The sequence below is a fragment of the Ovis aries genome, chromosome 14, assembly GCF_016772045.2.
Source record: "Ovis aries strain OAR_USU_Benz2616 breed Rambouillet chromosome 14, ARS-UI_Ramb_v3.0, whole genome shotgun sequence".
Taxonomy (NCBI): Eukaryota; Metazoa; Chordata; class Mammalia; order Artiodactyla; family Bovidae; genus Ovis; species Ovis aries.
This window is the reverse complement of record NC_056067.1, coordinates 14,227,294-14,249,506: the sequence shown is the minus strand read 5'-3', so window position 1 is coordinate 14,249,506 and position 22,213 is coordinate 14,227,294. Positions and strand designations below refer to the sequence as shown.

At 54.8% G+C, this 22,213-nt stretch overlaps 1 protein-coding gene across 2 annotated transcripts; it reads right to left on the bottom strand.

The window, feature by feature from the left end:
* Positions 1–1,344: 1,344 nt before the first annotated feature.
* Positions 1,345–21,563, bottom strand: TCF25 (transcription factor 25). 2 transcript variants are annotated; one of them, XM_027977785.2, is made up of 18 exons: positions 21,272–21,563; positions 13,442–13,606; positions 12,606–12,677; positions 12,092–12,210; positions 11,685–11,750; positions 8,947–9,029; positions 7,999–8,129; positions 7,800–7,899; positions 7,253–7,346; positions 6,139–6,231; positions 5,915–6,020; positions 4,858–5,017; positions 4,053–4,140; positions 3,419–3,577; positions 3,234–3,324; positions 2,754–2,833; positions 1,700–1,772; positions 1,345–1,614 (listed from the first exon to the last, which is right to left on the bottom strand). In XM_027977785.2, the coding sequence occupies exons 1-18, from the start codon at positions 21,461–21,463 to the stop codon at positions 1,456–1,458; spliced, it is 2,031 nt and encodes a 676-aa protein (XP_027833586.1). In that variant the 5' UTR covers positions 21,464–21,563; the 3' UTR covers positions 1,345–1,455. The 2 variants fall into 2 exon arrangements, with proteins under 2 accessions (XP_027833586.1, XP_027833587.1); XM_027977786.2 differs by having other exon boundaries at positions 12,092–12,207.
* Between the last annotated feature and the right edge of the window lie 650 nt (positions 21,564–22,213).

Genomic DNA, 22,213 nt, shown 5'->3' with positions numbered 1-22,213 from the left:
CCACGGGAACGTGCTGCCGCACCCCGACTCCCCACCCCACCCCGCAGGGAGAGCTCAGGAAGGCCTGGCCCAGAGTCAAGTCATAGGGTCTTGGTTCAAGAACTCTTTTCTTTTGAACTTGGAGAAGGAAGCGGCTTTTGTGTCCGTTCTTTGGTGCTCGTGCTGAAGACCTGCGGTGTGGTGTGACTCGACAGGAAGAGTACAACAGCAATCCATGAGCAACACAAGGTCTGAGTGGTCAGGTGAGACTTTATACACAGATGTCTAGACGTAAGTGCCCTGGCTGTCTAACTCGAGCAGCCAGAGCAGCATGGCTAAGCACTGTGTGGGCAGCAGGCCTGGGCCCAGCCTCTGCTTCACTATCCCAGGACCCTGGCTCTTCATTGTAAAGTTGGACTGCCGGTTGCAAGATGGCTGCTGTAGCTCCATACATCACACCCCCACCTAAATGCATTAAGGTTGAAAGAGGCAGGGCAGCAAGCTCTCCTTGCTTGCCAGTCATTTTCAGAGAGCAAGTCACTTCCCAGAAGATCCCCAACAGACTGTATTACTGGCCAAAATCCATCACAGGGCACCTTGGTTGGGGCTGTGTGGCTCCAGGGCAGGCCTGGTCTCTGGAGCTAGGTATGGATGGGGGAGCTAGGTGTGGATGGGGGGAAGTTTAGCTTACAGCATCATGTCTGAAAGACCCTGTCCTTGCCAGGTGTTCAGGTGTCCCTCACCTGGGAACGGCTGGAGGGTGAACTCACATCACTAGGATGCCTTGGACTTCCTGGAAGGTGGGCGACGGACAGGACTTGGGTGGCTGTTGACAGGAGAGGACTGGGTCACACCTGTTGCCACACTGACCAGCCTGGGGCCCAGACGCTGCCCTGGAGCATCTGCCCTGGCAGCCTCTGTGGGCAGAGGTCAGGGCTGGGAGGGTGCTCAGTAGACAAGAGTACCCAGTGGGACTCACAACCTCAGTGGCCTGGATCCTTCCACCACCACACAGCGTCCTCAGTCATGGGTGGCCTGTGTGGTTCTGAGCTGTCACTCAAGAGTGCTAGGACGCATCCTGGATGAAGCATCTTAGTCTTCGCCCTCTCCACCCCTCAGTCCATTTGCCCCCAGATCAAGTGCCCCCTAGTCTCTGCCTCGTTCACTCCCCAGAGCTGCCAGGATGAGCAATCTTCCCAAGACACATCTCTCGGCTTCCACACCCACCCGCGTCCCCTGAAGCCAGCGTGCACTCTGGCCCTGTGATGCCCTGGGGCAGCAGGGCAGTGGCGGCGAGGTCCTGCCCATGAGGGGAGCTGGGGGCGGCGACTGCAGCCCTGGGAAAGAAGAGTTCACGCGGCAGAGTGCAACCCACATAGTTTATAGAAGAGCAGAGCAGGTGGCGACCTGGCCGATCCGACCAGAACAGAACCCGGAGCACGACTGTGCAGCGCTGGGGCGTGCGCCTCGCTGGAGTCAGTCCCACTCCCCATCGCCCTCAGGGTGCTCCTCGGGCAGCACCTCCAGGTCGTGGAAGTGGAAGTTGGCCATCATGTCCCGCACGGCCAGCATCAGTCTGTTCAGGCCCTGGTCACGGTGCAGACCCCCAGGCCCCCCATCCTCTGGTCGCTCCCCCTGTGGAAACGAGACTCGTCTGAGCCGGGCCTCCAGGCCCAATGCCCAATCTCAGGCTGGTGCCCCGTGGGCTGACGCCACATACCTCCACAGTGTAGTTGGGCAGCAGTGAGCGGAAGAAAAGGGCGATGGTGTTTCCGTGGCTGACGGGGCTGAGCCTGCAGGAGGGAGTCAGGATGTTCAGAAAGGCCCGGTGGGCTGGGAGGGCAGCCCCCATGGAGGCTGGGGCCTGAGGGGGAAGGGGATCTAGAGTGGGGTTGGCCCTTTGGAATGAGGCTGGTTGAGCAGAGTGCAAAGTGGGGCACTGCAGCCGAGCCCCACTGCATCTTGAGAAAAGCTATGTTTCCAAGTGTCCTTCCCTCCGAGTTGTGCAGTGAGAGATGATGCTAGCAAGTGCATCTCGGGGGCCTCCTGCACTTTCTGGGCGCCTGGAACCAGGATGGCTCCCAACTGTCCTTAGTGGGACCACACCCTACATGCCAGCTTGGTTTTGAGCCTTCTGATACTAATCATTAATAATTTTCATCTTAACCCACTGACATTTTAACTGGGGACTGTATTTCCTTATGAATGTGTACCCGAAGTTTTATACCTCAATGGAGGAAAAAAACACTTGGCTCTAGAAAATACGTCCGCCTGAGCCCTGGACATGAGAAAGTCTGTCTGGGTCTCCTAGGCTGGGGACTGTGAGGTGGGCTCTGCGTGAAGTGAAGCACTTACTCACTCAGTGCTAAAGGCCATCAGGAAAGGGAAAAAAGCCTGTCTCTGACATGATTCTGGAGCAGCCTGGATAATCGGGCCTTGGGGCCTCCTTCCCAGCCTCTGGCTGTGCTGGACACTTGTCCCTGGGGCCTGCACGGGTTGAAGCTCCCATGGGAAACCAGCTGCCTCTCATACCCCAGGCTCACGGCTATCTCCTCCAGGTTCTTACATCAGTTCTGACTACATTTACTCCTGGATTCAATACCCACATCCCATTGTATCCACCACCTGCTCCAGAATCTGACAGAGAAATGGCCTTGGGTGGACAGATATGTGAAAACACACGGCCTGCAGAGGCTGACTCTTTTTTCTGAGACCCTCCGAGCCCCAGCACTGACCTCGGAGCAGTGCAAGCCCAAAAGCAAAGCAAGAAGTACCTCTCTGGTCTGACGTAGGAGTAGATGGTGTCCAGTGGGGGTAGAGGGTCGAAGCCCAACACAGACTGTGTGGTCACATCCTACGGGAAGGGACAAAGAGCATGGTCTGCTTTCAACTGACCTAGCTCTGGACTGGACATTTCTGCTGGGGGCGGGCCGCATTCCCTGTCGGGGAAGTCTGGGGCAGGGGCTTCCTCCACCAGGACACTCAGCCTGTCTGCTCTGAGGATCGGGGTGAAGCCGGGACAAGCACATGTGTGGGGATCACAGGGCCTCTGCTCACAGGTGCTGTGACTCCCCCCAAATGTCAGGGCTGCTGGCTACAGGCCATGGGCCCTGAGCCGCCAGGTTACCACTCTGCACCCCATAAGATCACGGAAGCTGCAGGCATGGCTCTGCCTCTCAGGGGGCTCTGCATGGACCATGACCGGGGGGCAGAGCTGCTGGAGGGACAGAGCCTGCAGTCAGCCTGCTCCTTACCGGCGGCAGGGCAGCCACGGCCTCCTTGATCTCAGACAGGACCACGTGCCGGTGGATGTTCCTGGGCGCGCGCTGGTACAGCACCTTGCGCCTGGGGCCGGGAGATGAGGGTGGCGCTGCAGGAGGCCGCGGCCCCGCGAGACAGGCCGGCCCTCCACACTGCCCACTCCCACGCCCTGGCTCACCTGCTCTCACACGCCTCCACAGCGGGGTCCCCGGCGTCCACCGCCTGCAGAACCTTGTGCACGTTCTCCTCCAGCCAGCTCATGGTGGCCGGCTCCTTCCAGAGGAAGTGTGACCTCCCTAGGTACAGGCTCACTAGCTGGCTCAGAGCAGGTGGCTGGCTGTGGGCAGCGGGGACTGTGAGACCCCATGGACCGGCTCCACAGGCCCACTGGTGCTCTGGGGGTCCCAGGCTGTTGGCAACCTAGAGCAGAAGGAGGCTACCCCGAGGGGGCTGCTGCCCTGGGATGCGGCCCCCAGGGCAGGGCACCCTGGCATTTCCTTCTGTACAGCCAGCACCCTTACTAAGAACAAGTTCCCCAATGACAACATAAACACTCGGAGAACGTGTACACCTGTGGACATAGACCTGAGGACCCGCCTTGGTGTGCTGACCAGCCTTGAGGTGCCTGGCTCCCGTCACAGGTCTTTCTTCATTTATTATGAGAAATTTCAAAAGGTAGCAGGTGGCAACACAGGCATCCGGACCAGATGCACAGCTACAGCAACACTATCCGCCCAGCAGACACGCTGCAGTGGCCCCAGGCTGACACCTAGGTGGTTGCTCCCCAGGCCCCAGGCACCTCCAGTCTGTACCTGATCTCGGCGTCAGGTCCGAAGAAGTGGTGCGTGGCCACGGTGGCGTCGGGGCGCACACTGCAGTACTCGAGCAGGGGCATGAGCACTGTGGGGGAGCAGGGCGGCACCCTGAAGCGCTGAGGCCGAGGGGCTCACCCAGGACTCTGGAGCACGTGCGCTGGACGCTGTCATCAGAGACCCTCCCCCCGCACTCTCCCTGGGATGGACAACACTACAGCTGCCCACCTGCCCCATGGGGCTTCCCCATGAAGCGGGTGACCTCCCTGTGCAGGGGTCTCAACGGGGCAAGGTCAGTTCCCCTCAGACCCAGCCCAGCAGCCCCATGCGTGGATGGAGCCAGATCGAGATGAGCAGGAGACCCTGAGCAACCAGGCCACCTGCAGGCAGGCTCGCACCGGGGAGGGAGCCCCTCAGGAACTACACACAGCACAGGACCGCAACACCACCAGGGCCTGATAGGGCAGCGGGCCCTGTTCCCATCCACACAGCCAGACTTCAGGGGCCCATGGAAACCGGCAGGTCATCAGAGAGAACCCAGGGCGACCCCGACCCCGAGCTCCTCACCCAGTGAGAACTGGGTCCTCAGGACAAAGACAGACACCCTGCTTCCTGTCACACCCAGCCTAGAGCCCTCTCCCTGGAAGTGTAGGCTTCAGGTGACAAGCTCTGCTAGAACTGTCAATATCTAAAGGTGCCCTAAGCCCCGCAGATGCTCTGAGAGCACAGCTGGCTTTCAGATGCATCATTGGGAGCTGGGCCGGCATGGGACCCACTTGTGCCTGGAGCTGCAGGGCACACTCACCTCCGGGGAACATGGTGAGCGCCTGCTGGATCCGGACACAGGCCTCCTCCCTCGCAGAGATCACCTCCTGCTCAGAGAGGTCTGCCTGTTGGCTCAGCAGGAAATAGGCCAGCGGCACAGAGAAGGCAAAGTTTGGGAGCTGGGACAGGTTCCGATGGGCCTACAAGGGGAAGGAGAAGTTTAGGGGCTTCAAGGTGATGCTCACAGGCACATGGCTTGCATGGGCAAGCTGTCCCTTCCTCTGTGCAGAAAGGCAAATAAAAGGACCCAGGTGTGGGGACAGAGGCAGGCCGGGTGAGCGAGAAAAGGCCAGATGTCCACCTTCCCAAGGCTCAGGGTCATCTGGGCAGCGGAACCGCCCCCCACCTCCACGGCTGCTGACACCCGGCCCTTGCCGCCCTGCCCACGGGCACATGGCAGAACACACACAATGTATGATGCTCTGTGAGGATGAAGCCACAGTCTCACCCCAAACATTCAGGCGCAGCCCCTGCAGCTATGTTCCTGTGACCTCAGGAACTTGTGTGAACTAGACCCCATGGATGGGGATCCTCGCCCAACTACACCACAGACCCAGAGTTCAAAGGGATCCATGTAGTTAGCCTTCAGTTATACACGGGCATGTGCTATGAGGAAGTTCAAAGAGTAGTAATGGCTGTCACCTCCTGCCTCTACCCACTCCTGACTGGAGGTGTCCCCCGAGACAGCACCACCCAACAGGAGCACACCATCAGTATACAGTTTCTAGCAGCAAATTAGAAGAAGATGGGTAGAACTGATGCTAATACCTTACACGCGGCCTAGCGCACCTAACACAGCAACGCTTGCGCGTGAAGCCACCGTGAAGGTCATCAGTTGGACTGCTGGTGTCCTGCCCAATCTCAGACCCCTCCGGCACCAACGTGTCCAGGGGCCCGATGGCCGTCCCCTCCCCCAGGCCTCCTCTGCGCTTGCACTCACCTGTAAGCAGGTGGTGAGGCAGAGAGGCAGGAGCACTAGGGTCTGCCCCAGAGCCTCCTTGCAGGCCCCACCCGGCCTGGCCTGTGCGCACACCCACCTCCCACTCCTCGAACAGGCGGATCAAGTACTCGTAGCTCCGCGCTCGTAAGGCCAGGTGGTCGATCAGCAGCAGCATGCACAGGGGGTCCTCATCCGGCTCCAGGCTTCCAGGGGGAGGCAGCATGGTGAGCAGGGCAGGCAGAGGGAGACAAAACCCAGAGTGGGCCGGCGCGGACGCCCACGGGCCGCAGCCCCGGGCTGGGGAGCAACGGCAGCCCCTACCTGAGGATGAGCTTGCAGTACTCCAGCGCCGTGCGTGGGCAACCCCGCTTCTCCAGGAAGCTCATCTGCTTGTAGAGGGCCAGGTAGAAGCTCCTAGACCCAAGACAGTTCCTCGTGAATGAGCGCGGCAGCAGGCCGCACCGCACGTCGCTCGGCGCCTCGTCCAACACCGCGTCCACCCTCTGCCCGCGGGCTTCGCTGGCGTATCCCGTGTGGCCTAATCAGCGCCAACGTTCGCCAGGGTCCTGTCTGCAGAGAAGGTGACTCTGCTTGTTGTCTGCAGTCACGTGTGGGAGCACGGACAGAAAACCAAGCTGATGTGTTAGTGGAGACCTCCATCTTCGGCTTTCTCTTAAAAATAACTCTCGTTTAAGGGAAGAGACTTAACACCTCCAACTGTAATCACCATCTTTATTTATCCTCCAATTTCAACTGCTACCACTGCCCTGTTAATGCCTGCTAATGTCAGGAACATCAGTGTTTTCAGCATCTCAAAGAACTAAAGAGTTTCACTGTAAAGAGCTCATACAACTAAAAGCAAGAGAGAAAGTTCAGGACCTGCCCGGTGCCCTGGGGCCCAGCACAGCCCCCACCTGGGGAGACACAGCCCATGTGGGACACAACAGAAGGGTAGGGAGGGAGCCTGGGCTGTGGAGCCTGTCCACGTGTGCAGGGCCCTGAGGCGGAGGCCCAGGAGGGAGGCTGTGCTGCTGAGTAGGGGCTTCGGGGGAGGGGCATCTGCAGGAAGAGGGCCCCACATGTGCGTGTGACCACCACACGTGGACATGATGACTGCGCTCGCAGCACCAGCATGCACGCCTGCCCACAGGCATTCCAGAGGATCCTGAGTCCAGACACAAGAGGAAGTACAACTGCAGGCCCCATGTGGTGAAATGGCTGATGGTTTCTGTCCTGTTGCCCACAAGTGTCAACCCCAGGCCATCCGGTCCTGTCCATCCCTGGGCCCAGCCCTCCTGTATCCAAGCTTTAAACACAGTGAGATACCCGAGGATCCCAGTGCTGCCCCTCACAGCTGTCCAGCCCTCACATTGTGATGCCTATGACCCCCGCAAGTGAACACAGTGGCCCACAAACACCCAGGCGGTCGGCTCACCTGTTTTCAGGCCTGCGGTAGTCCAACCGACAGGTCCCGCTGGTGAGGCTGAACAAGGGGTGGAAGGCACACTCCATGCTGTATAGCGCACGCTCTGCCGGCCAACAGACATACAGCAGGCGTCAGTCACAGAGAAAGGGAGGCATGACCTGACCACACCCCTCAAGAAACCCAGACGCCCCCAGGGGCCAACTCCCAGGAGCCAGGGTGGGAACCAGCTAGGAGAATGAATGAAGGGATGAAATGCTGACACAGGGCTCACACAGGTCAACCCTGAGGACATCGTGATAAATGAAAGAAGCCAGGTGGAGACACAGGTCTGGTCGAGATTCCATTCACAGGACAGTCCAGAGACAGAGGGCAGACTGGTGGTTGATGTGGCCGGGGAGGGGAGGTGACGGCTGATGGTCAAGGTCCTTTGACACCCCATGGGAATGACCCAGAATCAGCAGGGGTGTGGCTGAACAGCTATGAGTACACTAGATCCATAAAGCTGTATTTACAGAGCGTCCCCGCCTGTATGCAGGCAGGCACTGGCCGGCCTTACCCACGAGGTCGCGTGCCGTCTCCTGGTCATCCTGAAAGCGGCATGCGTCGCTGAGCTGCAGGAGCGAGTCCACATGGTAGGGGCTTGACTGAAGCAGGACCTATGGTGGGGTGGGGTGGGGTGCGTGCTTACGAGATGACACCCAGGCAGGCCCCGGGCCTCCAGACGCCCCCAGGACCACACCAGGGCACCCACGCACCACAATGTTGTTGGGCTCCATGGACTCGACGGCGGCCAGGAACTTGTGCTGCGTCTGCTGGTACTCCTCACTGTGCTCAAAGGCGAAGGCCGAGCGCCCTTTCCTGGATTCCAACAGCCGCATCGACAGACCTGGGGTGGGGGTTGCCCACGTCAGGATGCCCAGAGCCAACTGCCCGTGGCTCAGGCCACACCTCCGACACCCATTCTACCCTTTCTCCCCTGAGGAACGGGGACAACAGGGGGACATGCAGAGCCCGGCCCCCACCCCCGACCTGGTCAGCCCTGGACATGGTTTGCTTAAAGTCAGGATGCAGATGCCACCCCCGAGGCGACAGGGACTGCTAACTCATGGCACCTCTGCTCCTACGCTGATGCTGGGTGCCAGGTCCAGGGTCTGAGAAGCCTGACAACTTCATCTCCTTCAGCACCTTTGTGAGACCCGTCAGGGTCTGGGGATGCCCTTAGCCACAGTCTCTGACAAACTCTACTCCAGCCCAACAGGACCCTGTGGCACTGTGTCCTCTGCCTGCACTTAGGGGCCACTGTTGGGAGCATGGGAAGGAAGGGCCAGGGGGACGAGGCACCCACCAGGCCCTCACTGGGCACAAGGGGTCTCGCAGGGCACCCCAGGCCCCAGGGCCCCCTCATCCATCACGCCACACAGCCAAGCCCCCAGCAGGGCACTACCCCACATCCAAACCTTTCTGCTCTGTGGCTGTTCTGTGAATTCTGTACACTTGTGAGTTTGCAACCGAACAGAGAACAGCACAGTTTAAGAATGAACTTGCTGTTCCTGTGGGGTAGGAGCCGAAGCACAAAGAGCAAAGGTGACGAAAAGCGGGTTACCACACGGCTGAGAAGACAGACGGTGGCGGGGTCTGAGCCCAGACGCTGGAGCCCCTGGCAGCACGTGCACACACAGAGCCCGGCGGCCCCACTCCCTCACCTGGTTTGGTGTACCGGGGCCACGTGCTCTTCGGGGTGGTCAGCCATGTACACTTGGGGTACATGCGCTGTCTCTGCCGCGGCCTGGGGAGAATGGACAGGGCATGGCTTTACTTCGGCGGGTAAAGACAGTGTATAAACTGCTTGGACAACAGCCGTTTGGCTGCCAGACAGGACTGCACACTGTGATCCGAGCAACCAAACCACACATGTAGAGGTAAGAAAAACAAGAAACTCAGGCTGGTGAAACAGCAGGAAAAGTCAAAAAAGCAGCAACAGGTGGAACCTAACGTGAAGATGACAAGGCAAGAGGGAGCCTGCAACGACTTGCAGATGCGCTGGCCTCCCTGAACGATGGCCCGCTGAGCAGGGTCCACCAACAAGCCCCAGAGGGATGGGGCATCGGTGCCCGAATACCAGCACACTTCTGGAGAAGAAAGCCAGCCACACAAGCACGAGCACGAGCGGGCCGTGGCCCGGCTCCCTGCCCCAGCCCTCCCCCAACCTCTTACAGGGGTGTTCTCTGCTGCAGGCACCAGCCTCTCCCCCCAGCCATAGTCACACCAAAGGCTTTCTCCTCTATGACTGAACTGAGCAGCAGTGGCCTAGTGGACTCGTCTACATTTCTCTGGATAATTCTTTGATTATTTGAATTATTTCATCAAGGAAAAAAAATGAGTAAGAATCTGCATTGGGTGAGGAATGGGATGAAAAAGTATGTCCCTTCTTCCAACAGAGAAGTAAAAAACTGGGACTTCCTGGTGGTCCAGTAGTTCAGGACCTGCCTTCCCCTTCAGACGCAGGGGATGCGCCTGATCCCTGGTCAGGGAACTAAGATCCCACATGTCGCAGGACAACCAGGCCTGCATGTCACAGCTGCTGAGCTTCCCCGCTCTGGAGCCCATGGGCCACAACAAAAGATCCAGCATTTCACAACGAAGATCCTACATGTCACAACTAAGACCCAATGTGGCCAAATAAATTTTTTAAAATCCCACTTACTCCAAAAAAAAAAAGTAAAAACCTACAGAAGAAAACACAACTCTTTAAGGAAACAGTGGTCAAAACCTGGAGGAAACTGAAATGTGGGATGGTTCTGGGTGACTGGTAAGGTGTACAAAGGAGAATTAACCAGATGCTCAGAACTGTCCCATCTAGGAATACTAGGGAGGGTCCAACCCTGCACGGGGCTGCCAGGCAAGAGAGGCTGCCCTGGGAGGTGGTGCGCCAAGGGGCGGGGCAGACACCAGCAGCAGAGAAGGTGAGGTGCACAGGGCACCTGGAGGTCCCGAGGTGGCCAGAGACGTGTGGGGCCAGGGGCCCAGGTACACAGGACTCGTGTTCAACAGAGTAAATGGGACAAAAAGTACAATTTAACACTGAAAACACACATGCAGAGCTATTAAATACTAGTATACTAACAACTGTAATTTGCACAGAAATACTATCAGGCAAACATGTAAAGATGTGGAACAGAAGACCAGGCAAGAAAGCAGGGTGGAAGGTCGAGCCCAGGGGAGCCCAGGGGAAAAAGGCATTTTGCGCTAAAAACGTTCTTCCTTAATATTCCAAAAAAGAAGACAAAGCCAGAAACCCCTGTGTCCTGAATAACTGAACATCAAAAACGAAAGCAAACTATAAAGTAAATACAATGAGAAACTCAATGGCTCAGATTCTGTGCTTCCACCGCAGGGGTCATAGGTTCGATCCCTGGCTGGGGAACCAAGATCCCTCATGGTAAGCAACAAGGCCAAGAAAAACCAACCAACAAAACTTAACACATGACTATTTTTCATCTTGTTATCACAACAGTCTTTAAAGCCTCCCACCCCTGCCATGGATCCGAGCAGGAAGCCACACCTAGACTGGGGGCAGGGGTTCAACTCTCAAGAGGGCAATGGGTGGCACCCCCATGTCAAGTGCCAGCAGAGGCTGCAGTCAAACACACCCCAGCACCCGTGCCCTGGTATACAGTGCCCAGGGCTCAGCCATGCAAACCAGGAACGTGAAAGACAGCAGGACCCGCAGGCCCAGGATGTACAGCAGCCAGCCAGCCTGGAGCTGCTGGAGTAAGTGGCTGATTTTTACAGAAGCACTGAGTCCTACAACCAGAAACACATGCACTTGAAAAGATAAAGCCTAGGGTGCTCAGGGCTGGTGCACTGGGATGACCCAGAGGGATGGGATGGGGAGGGAGGTGGGAGGGGGGTTCAGGATAGGGAACGCACGTACACCCATGGCTGATTTATGTCAATATATGGCAAAACCCACTACAATACTGTAAAGTAATTAGCCTCCAATTAAAATAAATAAATTAGAAAAAAAAAGGAAAAAAAAGAAAGAAAAGATACAGCCTGGGCTGAGGGAAAACTCCCTCACTTGGGGCTGGGCCTGCAAGGGAGTGCCCGGCAGAACAGCCCCTCCCACAGGAGCCTGGGATCATAGTGCTCTGTTCCCATGGCCTTGAACACACTTTACAAAGATCAGACTTCTGTCAGAACCCAAACTCCAGGTCAGAGTTGCTCTCGACTGCAAGGCAAAATGCATCTGGCTGAGATTTCAAGGCTTTGTAAAACTAGGACCCTGGTGGGCAGCGGCGGTGAGGGACGGAGCCCGGTTCCCATCGGCAAGGCCGCATGACTTCTCCCCAGCTCCCCTCAGGCCCTGGGACTCTGCTTGTCACTGTGGCTCTAAAGCCCCTCCCCACCCCCTTCAGCGAGAACACAGCGGTGGCCTTACCTCTGCTCCCCGAGAACGGCTCTGGCACCAAAATATCTTTTCAGCTCTGTGTCTGGATTCAAGTGTCTAGAGGATTGAAAATTTTAGAGAAAAAAAACGAAGATGAGTGCTCTGACAACAATCTTGGGAATGTTAGAAAGTCACACGAGAACCCAACTGGGAAAATCGCTCTCCTGCCGGCTGATGTTCTCTGCAACCACACAGCCCGTGGCCACGCTGGCCACCACTCACTGGGCATGAGACTGAGGGGTCTTCCCTGCCTTAGGAAGGAAGGAGGCCACAGTCGGTGGTAGGGACAGGAGCAGAGGAGGTCATATACTTGGAATATTCCCAGGCACACAGAGCTAGAGAAAGGTCCTGCCGGGTGAGCACCGCCCATGCCCACTGCTCCCTCAGCGAGGCCACACCTGTGCTCCACATATAGGACGTGCTTCTTGGCGCTCAGGGGGGGCGGGCCCGGGCGGCTGGCACCGCTGGCATCCTCAATCCTCTCCAGGATGCGGTCAATGTCCTCCAGGCCATTCTGCTGAGAGTCCCAAATGACACACACACCACAAAGAGCATCAGTGGCAAAATCTACTTTCACTAAAAGCAAGTATTATATCGTGTCTCCTTCCTCAAAGACAGTCCGATCCGAACACCATGTACTGCAGGTACAGTGAGGAAAAAGGAGAGGTGTGTCGTAAGATGGGCACTCAGAACCACGGACCAGGAAGGGACTCAGTGCCTGCACTGTTTCAGATGTTTGCCAGAAAATGGACAGCACAGACGGCTCCAAGCCTCTGGGCCCTAAGTGAACAAGTTCGCTAGTTTCCCCCAACCTCTGAATAGTCAACAAAATATACAGTAACACTGGCCTGTTTTCAACACCACCTCAAGAAACAGAAAAGAACAGAGAGGAAATCTGCCAGCTATACATACCGAGGTTTCTCCTGCGTTTTTCTTATTTTTCTGTTTTCTTTTCTTCTTGCGGAGTTTGCTACAGGCATTGGACTAACAAAAGAAGCACATTTCACTCAATAGAGAGAGGACATCTTAAACCCAAGAACTAGCTGGAGGCGGGGAGTCAGCTGAGGGGAACACAGCAGCAGGCCTGTTGTCCAGTCGCCTGCCTTCTGAATCCCCTAGGAACATACCCACTTCTCTCCAGCAGCTGACCCTCCCCCAGTCTCCCTGACTCTGGTCTCACCCCACCTTTCTTAGGTGTCCCTGACAACTCATGGGCTCTGGACCATACACCCGCCTGCCCTCTGCTGTTGTGCCTCACCGAGTCAGCCACTCCCCACCGTGGTCAGCAGGCCCCTCCAACTTGCAGGGGCCCTGCCTCAAGATCTCTCGTGCCTTCACCTGGCCACCTCCTTCCATCAGTGTGAAGGTCCTCAAGGAAGCCCCCTAACACCCCTAGACCAGTCGGGTGCCCAGCTACACCAGAGGTCCCTGGAGGGCACAGATGGGCCTGCAGTAAGCACTTACCAGGTGAATGATGAGGGGCCTCCTATGGGGACCCCTTCTCATCCAACCCTAACCTAGCCTATGTGTTTCTTCAAGGAGCATCCACCCAGTCCCAAACAACACACCCAGAAAGTGGGAGGTAGGCCCTGTGCCAGGGAGACATGCCTAGGGGCCCCTACTTGTGGTCTTTCCCCGGCCACAACTAGTCTCAAGGAGTCCATGCAAGTCTGATCATGGCTCCCAAGGCAATCCAGGCAGCCGAGCAAGTCACAGAGCACACCAGCAGGATGGAGGGTGGGCCGCACCTGCTCTGAGGGAACCGCTGTGTCTGCCGCGTCGCCACCTCTGGTGGACTCTGAGTGCCCGCTCTGGGCCCTCCTCTTGTTCCCTGACACCACAGCGTCCACAAGCAGACAGTCTGTCCTCTCCCCGTTCACCCCGGGTGCCTCGTCAAGGTCCTCGATGTTTATCTGGAAACAGATGGGGAAGCAAGGGTGTTAGGGCTGCATCCTAGTCACCAATTACAAAGGTGAAATCTGAGACACACGTTGTCTTGGGGTGGCGGGTGCATGTCAGGTCACTGAGGTGGCAAAGGGGAGGACCATGAACATCACCGGTCTAGGGTCCCCAGGGAACGCCATGGGCGCCATGAGGCCACGTCATCTGTGCTCAGCAGTGACAAGTGCTCCTCCTCCGAGCACCACTCCAGAGCGATGGTTTGCAAACATACTCAGCTAATGCCTCACTGCTCCCTTTTCCCGCCTGGACTCCAGCTAGCCGGTCTACACTGGGAGATAGGACCAGCGCTGGGGAGGTGGGTGACACGCACGAGTTAAGGATGGGACCTCAGCGGGTGGTGAACAGGGATAAGCCACACGTAGGCATGTACGCAAACCTCAGGGACCCAATGCTGGATGGATGGTAGGTCCCGGAAGACGCACACCCTCGTGCTCAAGAGGGGTGGGGACAAGTCATGGGACAAGTTCTGGCCCTCTGGCCAGTAAATGAACCAGCAAGCCAGAGGCAACGCAGCAGCAACCACCAGGCTCCATGAGCCAGATCTGAGGGGCCCACGCTGCTTTGCTGAGGTCCAAAAGTAGAGAAAAAACCACATTCAATTCAGAACATCCAAAAAACATAAAGCTCAAAAAATAAAATCCACTCTAACCCCAGAGTCCTAGGATGATTTCAAAACAAAACTGGACAACGTCCTCAGCAACCGTGCACTGCCTGCTCCTGCAGGCCCGGGCTCCCACGGAAGGTCTCAGGGAGGGACATACGCCTGTATGGGTGCCCTGGTTTCCTGTCTTCAGCAGTAGAGGTTCCCACAGGGCAGGGACAAAGCGTGAGGCTGTGTGATGGCTGCCTGTCCCTCAAATTCACAGCTCTTCTGTAACGACTGGAAACGGGGAGCAGCAGGGGTGGGGGGCTGCTCCCCACACCCGTGCCACAAAGGGAGGAAGTACAGGAAGGGTCTTGTGATGCTTCTTCTCTGTGGCGGGGGTCCTGGAGGAACGGCCCGCACACTTTGTCTAGGATTCTGCACCTCCGGGAATTAGGCACTGGTTCTCTTTTAAGTCCTGCTCACTTCCTTCAAACAAACTCTCATATTTGAACCCCGTTTGGAAGCTGAGAAAGTTTTGAGAAATTTCAATTAATAACAAGCTCCATCCCAAGGTCAACTTCCCTGGAAAGAAAACCTCTGACTGTGCACGTAAGACGCAAGGGCTCTGCACGTCAGCAGCTTCACTGCTACCCACACCGGCCGGTGCCACCCGGCACCTCTGTCCAGCACCCTGACGTGTCTGACTCCCATCCAGAAGCCTCCAGGTCGGTCATCAGCTTCAGGGTCCCAAATGGATGCCAACTTCCAGAGGCTCTTGTCCACTGCCAGTGTGCACTCTGGGATCCACAGTACAACAGGGCGCAAAGCACACTAATAGTGAGCATGTGGGAGGGGCTGGATGTCTGTTGGGGGTAGGAAGCTTTTTATTAAAACTCCTGAAATGAATGTACAGGACAAGTTTTGGAGGAGGTGTGTGACCCAAACTCTGGTCGGGAGACAAGGCCCTTCCGTGACCCCAGAAACACAGGCCACGGCTCAGGCGGCCGAGTCCTAGGCTTCTCACCACTGTGACTTTGCCTGTCCCAGCACACTGCACCCACAGGCCAGTGTCTTCTGTGTCTAGTCCCACAGTGTATGGCTTCTGAGCCATATGGTCATCTCATTCTTTTTCTAAAAAAACTTATTTGCTTTTGGCTGCGCCGGCTCTTCATTGCTGCATGTGGGCCTTCTCTACTTATGGTGCTTGAGCTTCTCATTGCTGGGGCTTGTCTTGTTGCGGAGAATGGGCTCCACAGCGAGTGAGCTTCTGCAGTTGCGGTGCCGGGGCTTACATGGCCCTCGGCATGTGGCATCTTCCTAGACCAGGAAGTGAACCCATGCCCTCGTGCTCAATGCACAAAGAACTTCATGACAACACTCACAGAAAGGGAAATAAAAGAATATCAAATCCCCATTAGGTAAATAAAGAGTAAGAAGAGGCAAACAGCCAATTACTTTTGAGAGAAATTTTTAACACTAAAAAATATTGTGTACTTCCTAATATTTACCATATCCATCACTCCTCACTCCGCCACATACACCCACATTACTAGCTAGTATCATTTACTCTCAAAATGAAGTTTCCTTTAACATTTCTTTTAGTGTAGGCATTATGGCAATCATTTTTCTCAGCTTTTGTGTTTATGAAAATATCTTTATTTCACAATCCTTTGTGATAAACATTTCACTGGACGTAGAATGCACTTTAAGGATGCTGACCCACCCTAAGCCAGAGTGGGTCAGTAATTGCTTTCCTATAGACAACCTCTTACCTCCAGCGTCTTTTATGACTTCTCTTCACCATGGGTTCTCAGCAATTATGATTTAAACTGTTGCTAAATCCTATCCCACTTGGAGTCTGTTGGACATTTTGGATCAATGGGGTTTTCTTCTGTGTCAAATTTGAGATTTTTTATACCACAATTTCATTGATGGCTTTTTCTGCAGAACCCCTCCCGTTCTGCTCCTCCAATTACAGACATTAAACAACCTGATACTGCTCTACAAAGTACTAATTTTTCCCAAAACGTTCCCCCTTTCTGGATCATTGGATGGTTTTTTTTTTTCGCCCTTACTTCAAGATCAGTGATCTTTTCTTCTCAATTACCTAATCTGCTACTCAGACCATTGAGTTAGTTTTTCATTCCAGATGGTAAATATTTTCCCATCTGGAACTTGCTCTTTTGTAGTCTCTACTTCTATAAGGAGATTCTCTATTTTTTCCCTCATTATGACCGTGATCTCCTTTAAATCTCTGAGCGTCTGTACCTTTCCTAGGCTTGTGTATATTCTACCATCTGTCATCAGCATGTCTGTTTCTACTGAATGCTTTTCCTCCTGATTACAAATCACATCTTCCTGCTTCTTCATGTGCTTGGAATTTGTTCGTGGGCACGGACTGTCATGATGTGACACTGCCGAGTGACTGGATTTTGTAGTTTTCCTTAACAGAGTGTCAATATTTATTTAGGCAGGCAGTAAGTTTACTTGCAGACTAGCACAATTCCTCCGAACTTTATCTTTAGGCTATCTTAGGATGGGTATAGGGCATTCTTCACTGGAGGGTGACTGTGCCCTACTCCTATGGCAAGGCCTTTCGGAAGCCTCCACTCGTCACCAGGTTTCTCTATGAGGCCTCTCTGCTTTGGTCGGTCAGAGCTGAATGTCTTCCCAAGCCCATGAGCTCAAGCGGTGGTCAATCTCTGGTGTTGTCCCTCCTTCACTGGCTGTTCTATGCCCAAACAGCCAGGTATCGAGCCCAAGACGCCAAGCAGGCTTCTAGAACTTCCTCTTATCAGCTCCCTCTTCCTTAACTCAAGCCACCTCTGCAGACCCCAAATCTAGTCTACCCCTCACCCCCTGACTCACCAAGAGCACCGTGATCTGCTGGGACAGCCTCCCTGTGCTAATCTCTGGAGTGTCTCCAAGCAGAGAGCTGGCACAGGGGACTTGGGGACCTGAGACCTGCAACGTTTGTTGTCTAATGTCTGAACACGATTAGTTCAGTATTCTACTGATCTTACAGTTGTTTAGGGCAAGAGGGCTACTTCAGTACCAGTTATTCTGCCAGGGCTCAAGTAGAAATCTTACTTTTGTTTCTATTAATGCACTGCTTGGTTTATTGAGAGATTATTTTTGGCTCTACAAACATAAGCCTTTTGGGGAATTCCTAGCGGTCCAGTGGTTAGGGTTTGGTGCTTTCACTGCAGGGGCCTGGGTTTGCTCACTGGTCAGGGAACTAAGATCCTGCAGGTTGAAAAACACAAAAAGCCTTTCATTTTAGTTTGTTTTCCCATTTAAAGAGAGAAAACATTAAATCTCTGCAATACTGACAGAGTACTCCTATGGTGTGTAGTCAAGGACAATGCCTCATCTACTGTCTACTGTAGGTAGACACTGGCATCAATGAGGCCATCTCTGCTAAGGTTTTCTCACGGACTTGAGGATAAAACAATTTATGTGACATGACGTTAACACGAAGAATCTTAGAAAACTATGGTAATCCTCATCCAAATGTGCCCTTGACCAGTGAAAACAGCTATAGAGGTTCTAACGCCACCTGATATTAAACGCATTTGTGAATATGAAGCCAGGTGTTTTGCTCCTGAACTGGACATCAAAGATGAAGATGACACATATTGGCAAGTTGATGGTCACTGAACAACATCAAGTTCTTACTCCACTCAAACAATAGCAACCTGAACAATGACGCTTATTTTGAAAGAAGTTTGTTTTTATTTAACTACATAATTTTAGATTTCCTTTATAAGTGAGGTTTCTTTCAGAGACTGGTTACTGCACTGTACATGAAAACAGAGAGACAGACTCATGCAATTCTCTGGAACAAAATGGGTCTTCTTGCTAAAACTTTTCAATGATATAGAGTAAAACTTGATAGTTTTCAAGTTTCTGTAGTTTTAATTAGGTTGTCAAAGTGGTCCCTGACCCCAAAACACTAGGAAGTTCTATTTCACAACACTATTTAACAGTTGTACAGTATGTTATGCTGCAAAATTCAAACTATACCCTCAAAACAGGCATGTTTATCATATAAATTATAGTTCAATAAAATGGATTTTCAAAACCCACTCGGAATGAGGTAGGACAGATGATTTCTAATCTAAGGCCAAGGAAACTCACCCAAGAGCCAGAAAAGAGGACAGCCCCAGTCACAGACACCCTAGAGATCTTCTCACTCCCACGGATGGTAGGGGAACCAGTTAAGTACTATTACACCCTTTCTCGGTTGTTAACATCATTTAATACCAACATCTGCTTAGTGCTGTGTGCCTGGCATGGAGTTCACTGACCCCTTGTGACAACCCCATGAGGCAGGAAGCAGTGGAGCTGACACATAGGTTCACATATGTTACGAATGCCAGCCGAGTTCTCACGGGTAAGGACAGGTGGAGCCAGGATGCAAATCTGGGTCTTTCTGACTGCAAAGCTAGGTGTAAGCTCTCACAGGCTGGCCTCAGAGAACCTCCCTGCACACCCACGGGGGCAGATGCCACTTGGGGGGTGGGGACACACTCGGGAACAATGAAATCTCCATTCTCACAAGGCAGAGGGAGGCAAGCAGCACAAGATAAAAAGAACATGGAGGTAACTTGGCTGGTTTCCTCTGTGATAAACCTCCATGGGAAAAGGACAAAGACCAGAAGAATGGGGACAGGAGTGGGAGGGGAGTGTAATTTTAAATTGGGAAGGATGAGCAAGATTCAGAAGGCAACATCTGAGGGAAGCCTGAGAAGTGAGCGACGGGGGAACACGGCACGTCCCAGGCAGAGGGGATGGCGGGAGACCTGTGTTTCCGGCCCGTGGCTCCAGAATATGAGCAACATGACCCAGGCCCTCGGGGGCTGTAAGGAAGCAGGGCTGACAGCAGACGTGGACCTGACGGGATCCCTGTGGCTACTGCGTCCAGACAGCGGCAGAGGACAAGAGGATGAGCGGGAGTGGTCAGAATGATTCAGGCGGAGGCGATGGCCACCCCACCGGCGCTGTGCCTGGAGCTGTCCAGGCCTTACCAGGCTCTGCACGTGGTGTGTGAGAGAGAAAGGTCATGGGTGCTTCCAGGCTACTGGCCTTAGTGACAGGACAGTGAAGCTCCCTCAACAGTCAGGGAGGGCTGGAGGAGGCAGAAGGCAGCTGAAGCTTGGACACACCAAGTCTGAGATGTCTGCAGAACATCTAAAGGGGACGATGGGAGGTGAGGTGTGAATCCAGAGACCACGATGGAGGTCTGTGCCGGCCACATCAGTGTCCTACCGGAAAGCACAAGGAAACACACACAGCACACCAGACAGGTGCAGCCACTGGTCCCCTGACCTGAGTTCATGGGGCTCCACATAAGCATGCTTTCCCTCTGTTCACACAGAGAAGAACCTGCCTTTTCTCCCATTTACCCCACATATCCTGGCCTACCATCCATCTACTTTTCATTCTTCTTCAGAAGGGACACTAACTATGCCTCAGAGACAAATACCAGGTTATGGTTAAGAGTACAACTGTAAGTCATCAAGCCTGGATTTACATAGTGGGTGTCACTTACCACCTCATTTGTACAATGGGGACAACATGACCTGCGCAGACAGTATGGCACACAACATCACAACAGTGCCTGGGATGTGTGAATGTTCTCCAAATAACTTATTATTGTTTGACTTAAAAAAAAAAAAAAAAAAGACTAAACCTGGAGGATGTCAGAATAAGGAGAAATTACCCTGACAGAAGGTCCGTGAAAATGGCCAACTCCAGCACAAACCCATTTCAGACTGTGAACAAGTAGGATGGAAAGAAGCCCTGATGGTTTGGGGACAAGTCAAAAAGTAACTGCAAAATTTAGGGATAAATGATGTGATGAGAGCCTTGGGGTAAAACCACCAGACCTGGCTGTGTGTGGGGAGGCAGGGAAGCTTGGTAGGGGGAACATGGCGGTTACTTGTAACACTCTGTTTTTGCATATGTTGGAAATCTTCCATAATAAAAAGTTACAAAGAAAGAAATGACAAGAAACAAGGGTGCGGGGAGGCTCAGAAGAGGTGGACAGAGTATCCAGAGATTTTGAAGACAGACTTCATGCCACCCCCAGCACTCCAGCAGAAACTGGAGTGAGGCCTTCTCACCTTAGAGAGACAGGACAACCATTAAACCAAACTTCCTGTGTGGGACGGGCGGCCTACACTCCCCATTGTCTTAGGATGGGTCCTAACGTGCCACCTTCCTGGGAAGCTGGGAGCCAGACCAAGAGAGAGGTGTTTTCTCCTAGATCTTCAGACCTACTGCTACTCCTCCAATCGCTGGGCAGTCGTGTGGAGCCCCAGGTGTGTGCTGGGCACAGGAAGCAGAATGCTACCTGCTACACAGGGGAGTCGGTGGAGTCAGAACCAGCACGTGCAAAATTACAGACCCAGTTGGGTCTTCCCTGGCAGTCCAGTGGCTAGGATTCTAAGCTCTCAGTGCCAAGTGCCCAGGTTCACTCCTGGTCAGGGAACTAAGATATCACTAGCCACGCAGACAAAAGAAAAAAAATAAAACTACAGTCTGAAGCCAGAGCTTTGGAGAACCCAGGGTGGGGGCGTTATTCCTCGGTGCCTGGCCCCTGCTGTGGGAGACGAAACGACGAGCAAGGGAGAGGCATAGAGTCCTGGGTTGTGAGGACATTTGCGAAGGCCCTGCGACGGCACCGCGGGGGAGATACTTAACCCTGAAATCAGTGTTGGAGCCCCGAGTCTATAGGAGTGAAGCCCCGCCCACCAAACCGCGGTCCCGCCCCCATGACAGACCCTACCCACCCCGCGGCAGCCTGGACCCTACTTACCCCGCCCCTGAACGCTATGGCCCCTCCCCTCCCCGCGGCACAAAACCAACGTAGCTCCGCCCCTGGCCTCAGGTCACCGCCCACTTCTTTCGCCCCGCCCCCCCCACTGCAGCCCAGACCCTCATCGCCCCGCCCCGTGACGTCGCGGACCCGCCTCGCACACCGCCCCCACCTGCTGCCCCCACCCCAGGTAGCCCCATGTCTCACCAGCTCGAACCGGTTGTTGACTCGGACTCCCTCCTTCCCTGCGCCCCGGGGGCGCCGGCCACCTGGACCCCGCTTTGGGCATTCTTCTTCCACATCATCGTCATCATGAAGGACAAACTGCAGGGCGCCAGGCCCGAGGGGCTCCTGGCCGCGCTGTTCCCCCCTCAGCCTCCGGAGGGCCCGGCGCGACATAGGACCCAACAGCCGCTGACGTCTGGAGACAGGCAGAAGGAAGAGCAGAAAAGAGAGCAGCCGGCGCGCCTGCGCATTTAAGGCGCGGTGGCGCGAGGCTAGCGTGTCGCGTCTGCGCGCTGCTGCCTTGCGGAACTTCCTCTCTGTTGTCGATAGTATTAGAAAAGGCTCTGACACTTCCGGGCGAGTTCTCGCGCGACTTGGGAGCCTCCACGGGCCGGAGTCTCCGGGTCTTCTGGGCGGGGTGGGGCTCCGAGCCTCCAGCCCCGAGTGCTGGTCGGCTGGGTGGGCCGGGGGCGGGGCCGGGCAACACCTCGGGTAGGCGGGGCCATCCTGTGCCGGCCGCGTGTGAGGCTGGTTCTGTCCTTAAAAGTAGGCGCCTCCAAGCTGAGGAGCTTCCCAAAGCTGCGGACTGGACATGCTGAAGATGAAGGTCCTCTGGACCCCGGACAGGCTGAAACCGACCCTTAGGGTCCACCCTAGGAATTTGGCCTTGTAATTAGTGAGCCCCCGGTGATTCCTCCACATATTTGGATGGGGGAATCCGTGGTCTAACGTGGAGGCTCGCCACTCTGGCCGTGTGTCATAACCTCCCGGGGCGGGTGTGGGGGGAGCGGTTTACAGTGAAGGTCGACGACTCATCCCTAGAAATACAGACGTGAGATCTTCGGGGGACTAGAACGTGCAGGCAGATTTGAGAACCCCTGCCCTGCAGAGCTCCAAACGCGAGGGAAAGATAATCTTGATCTG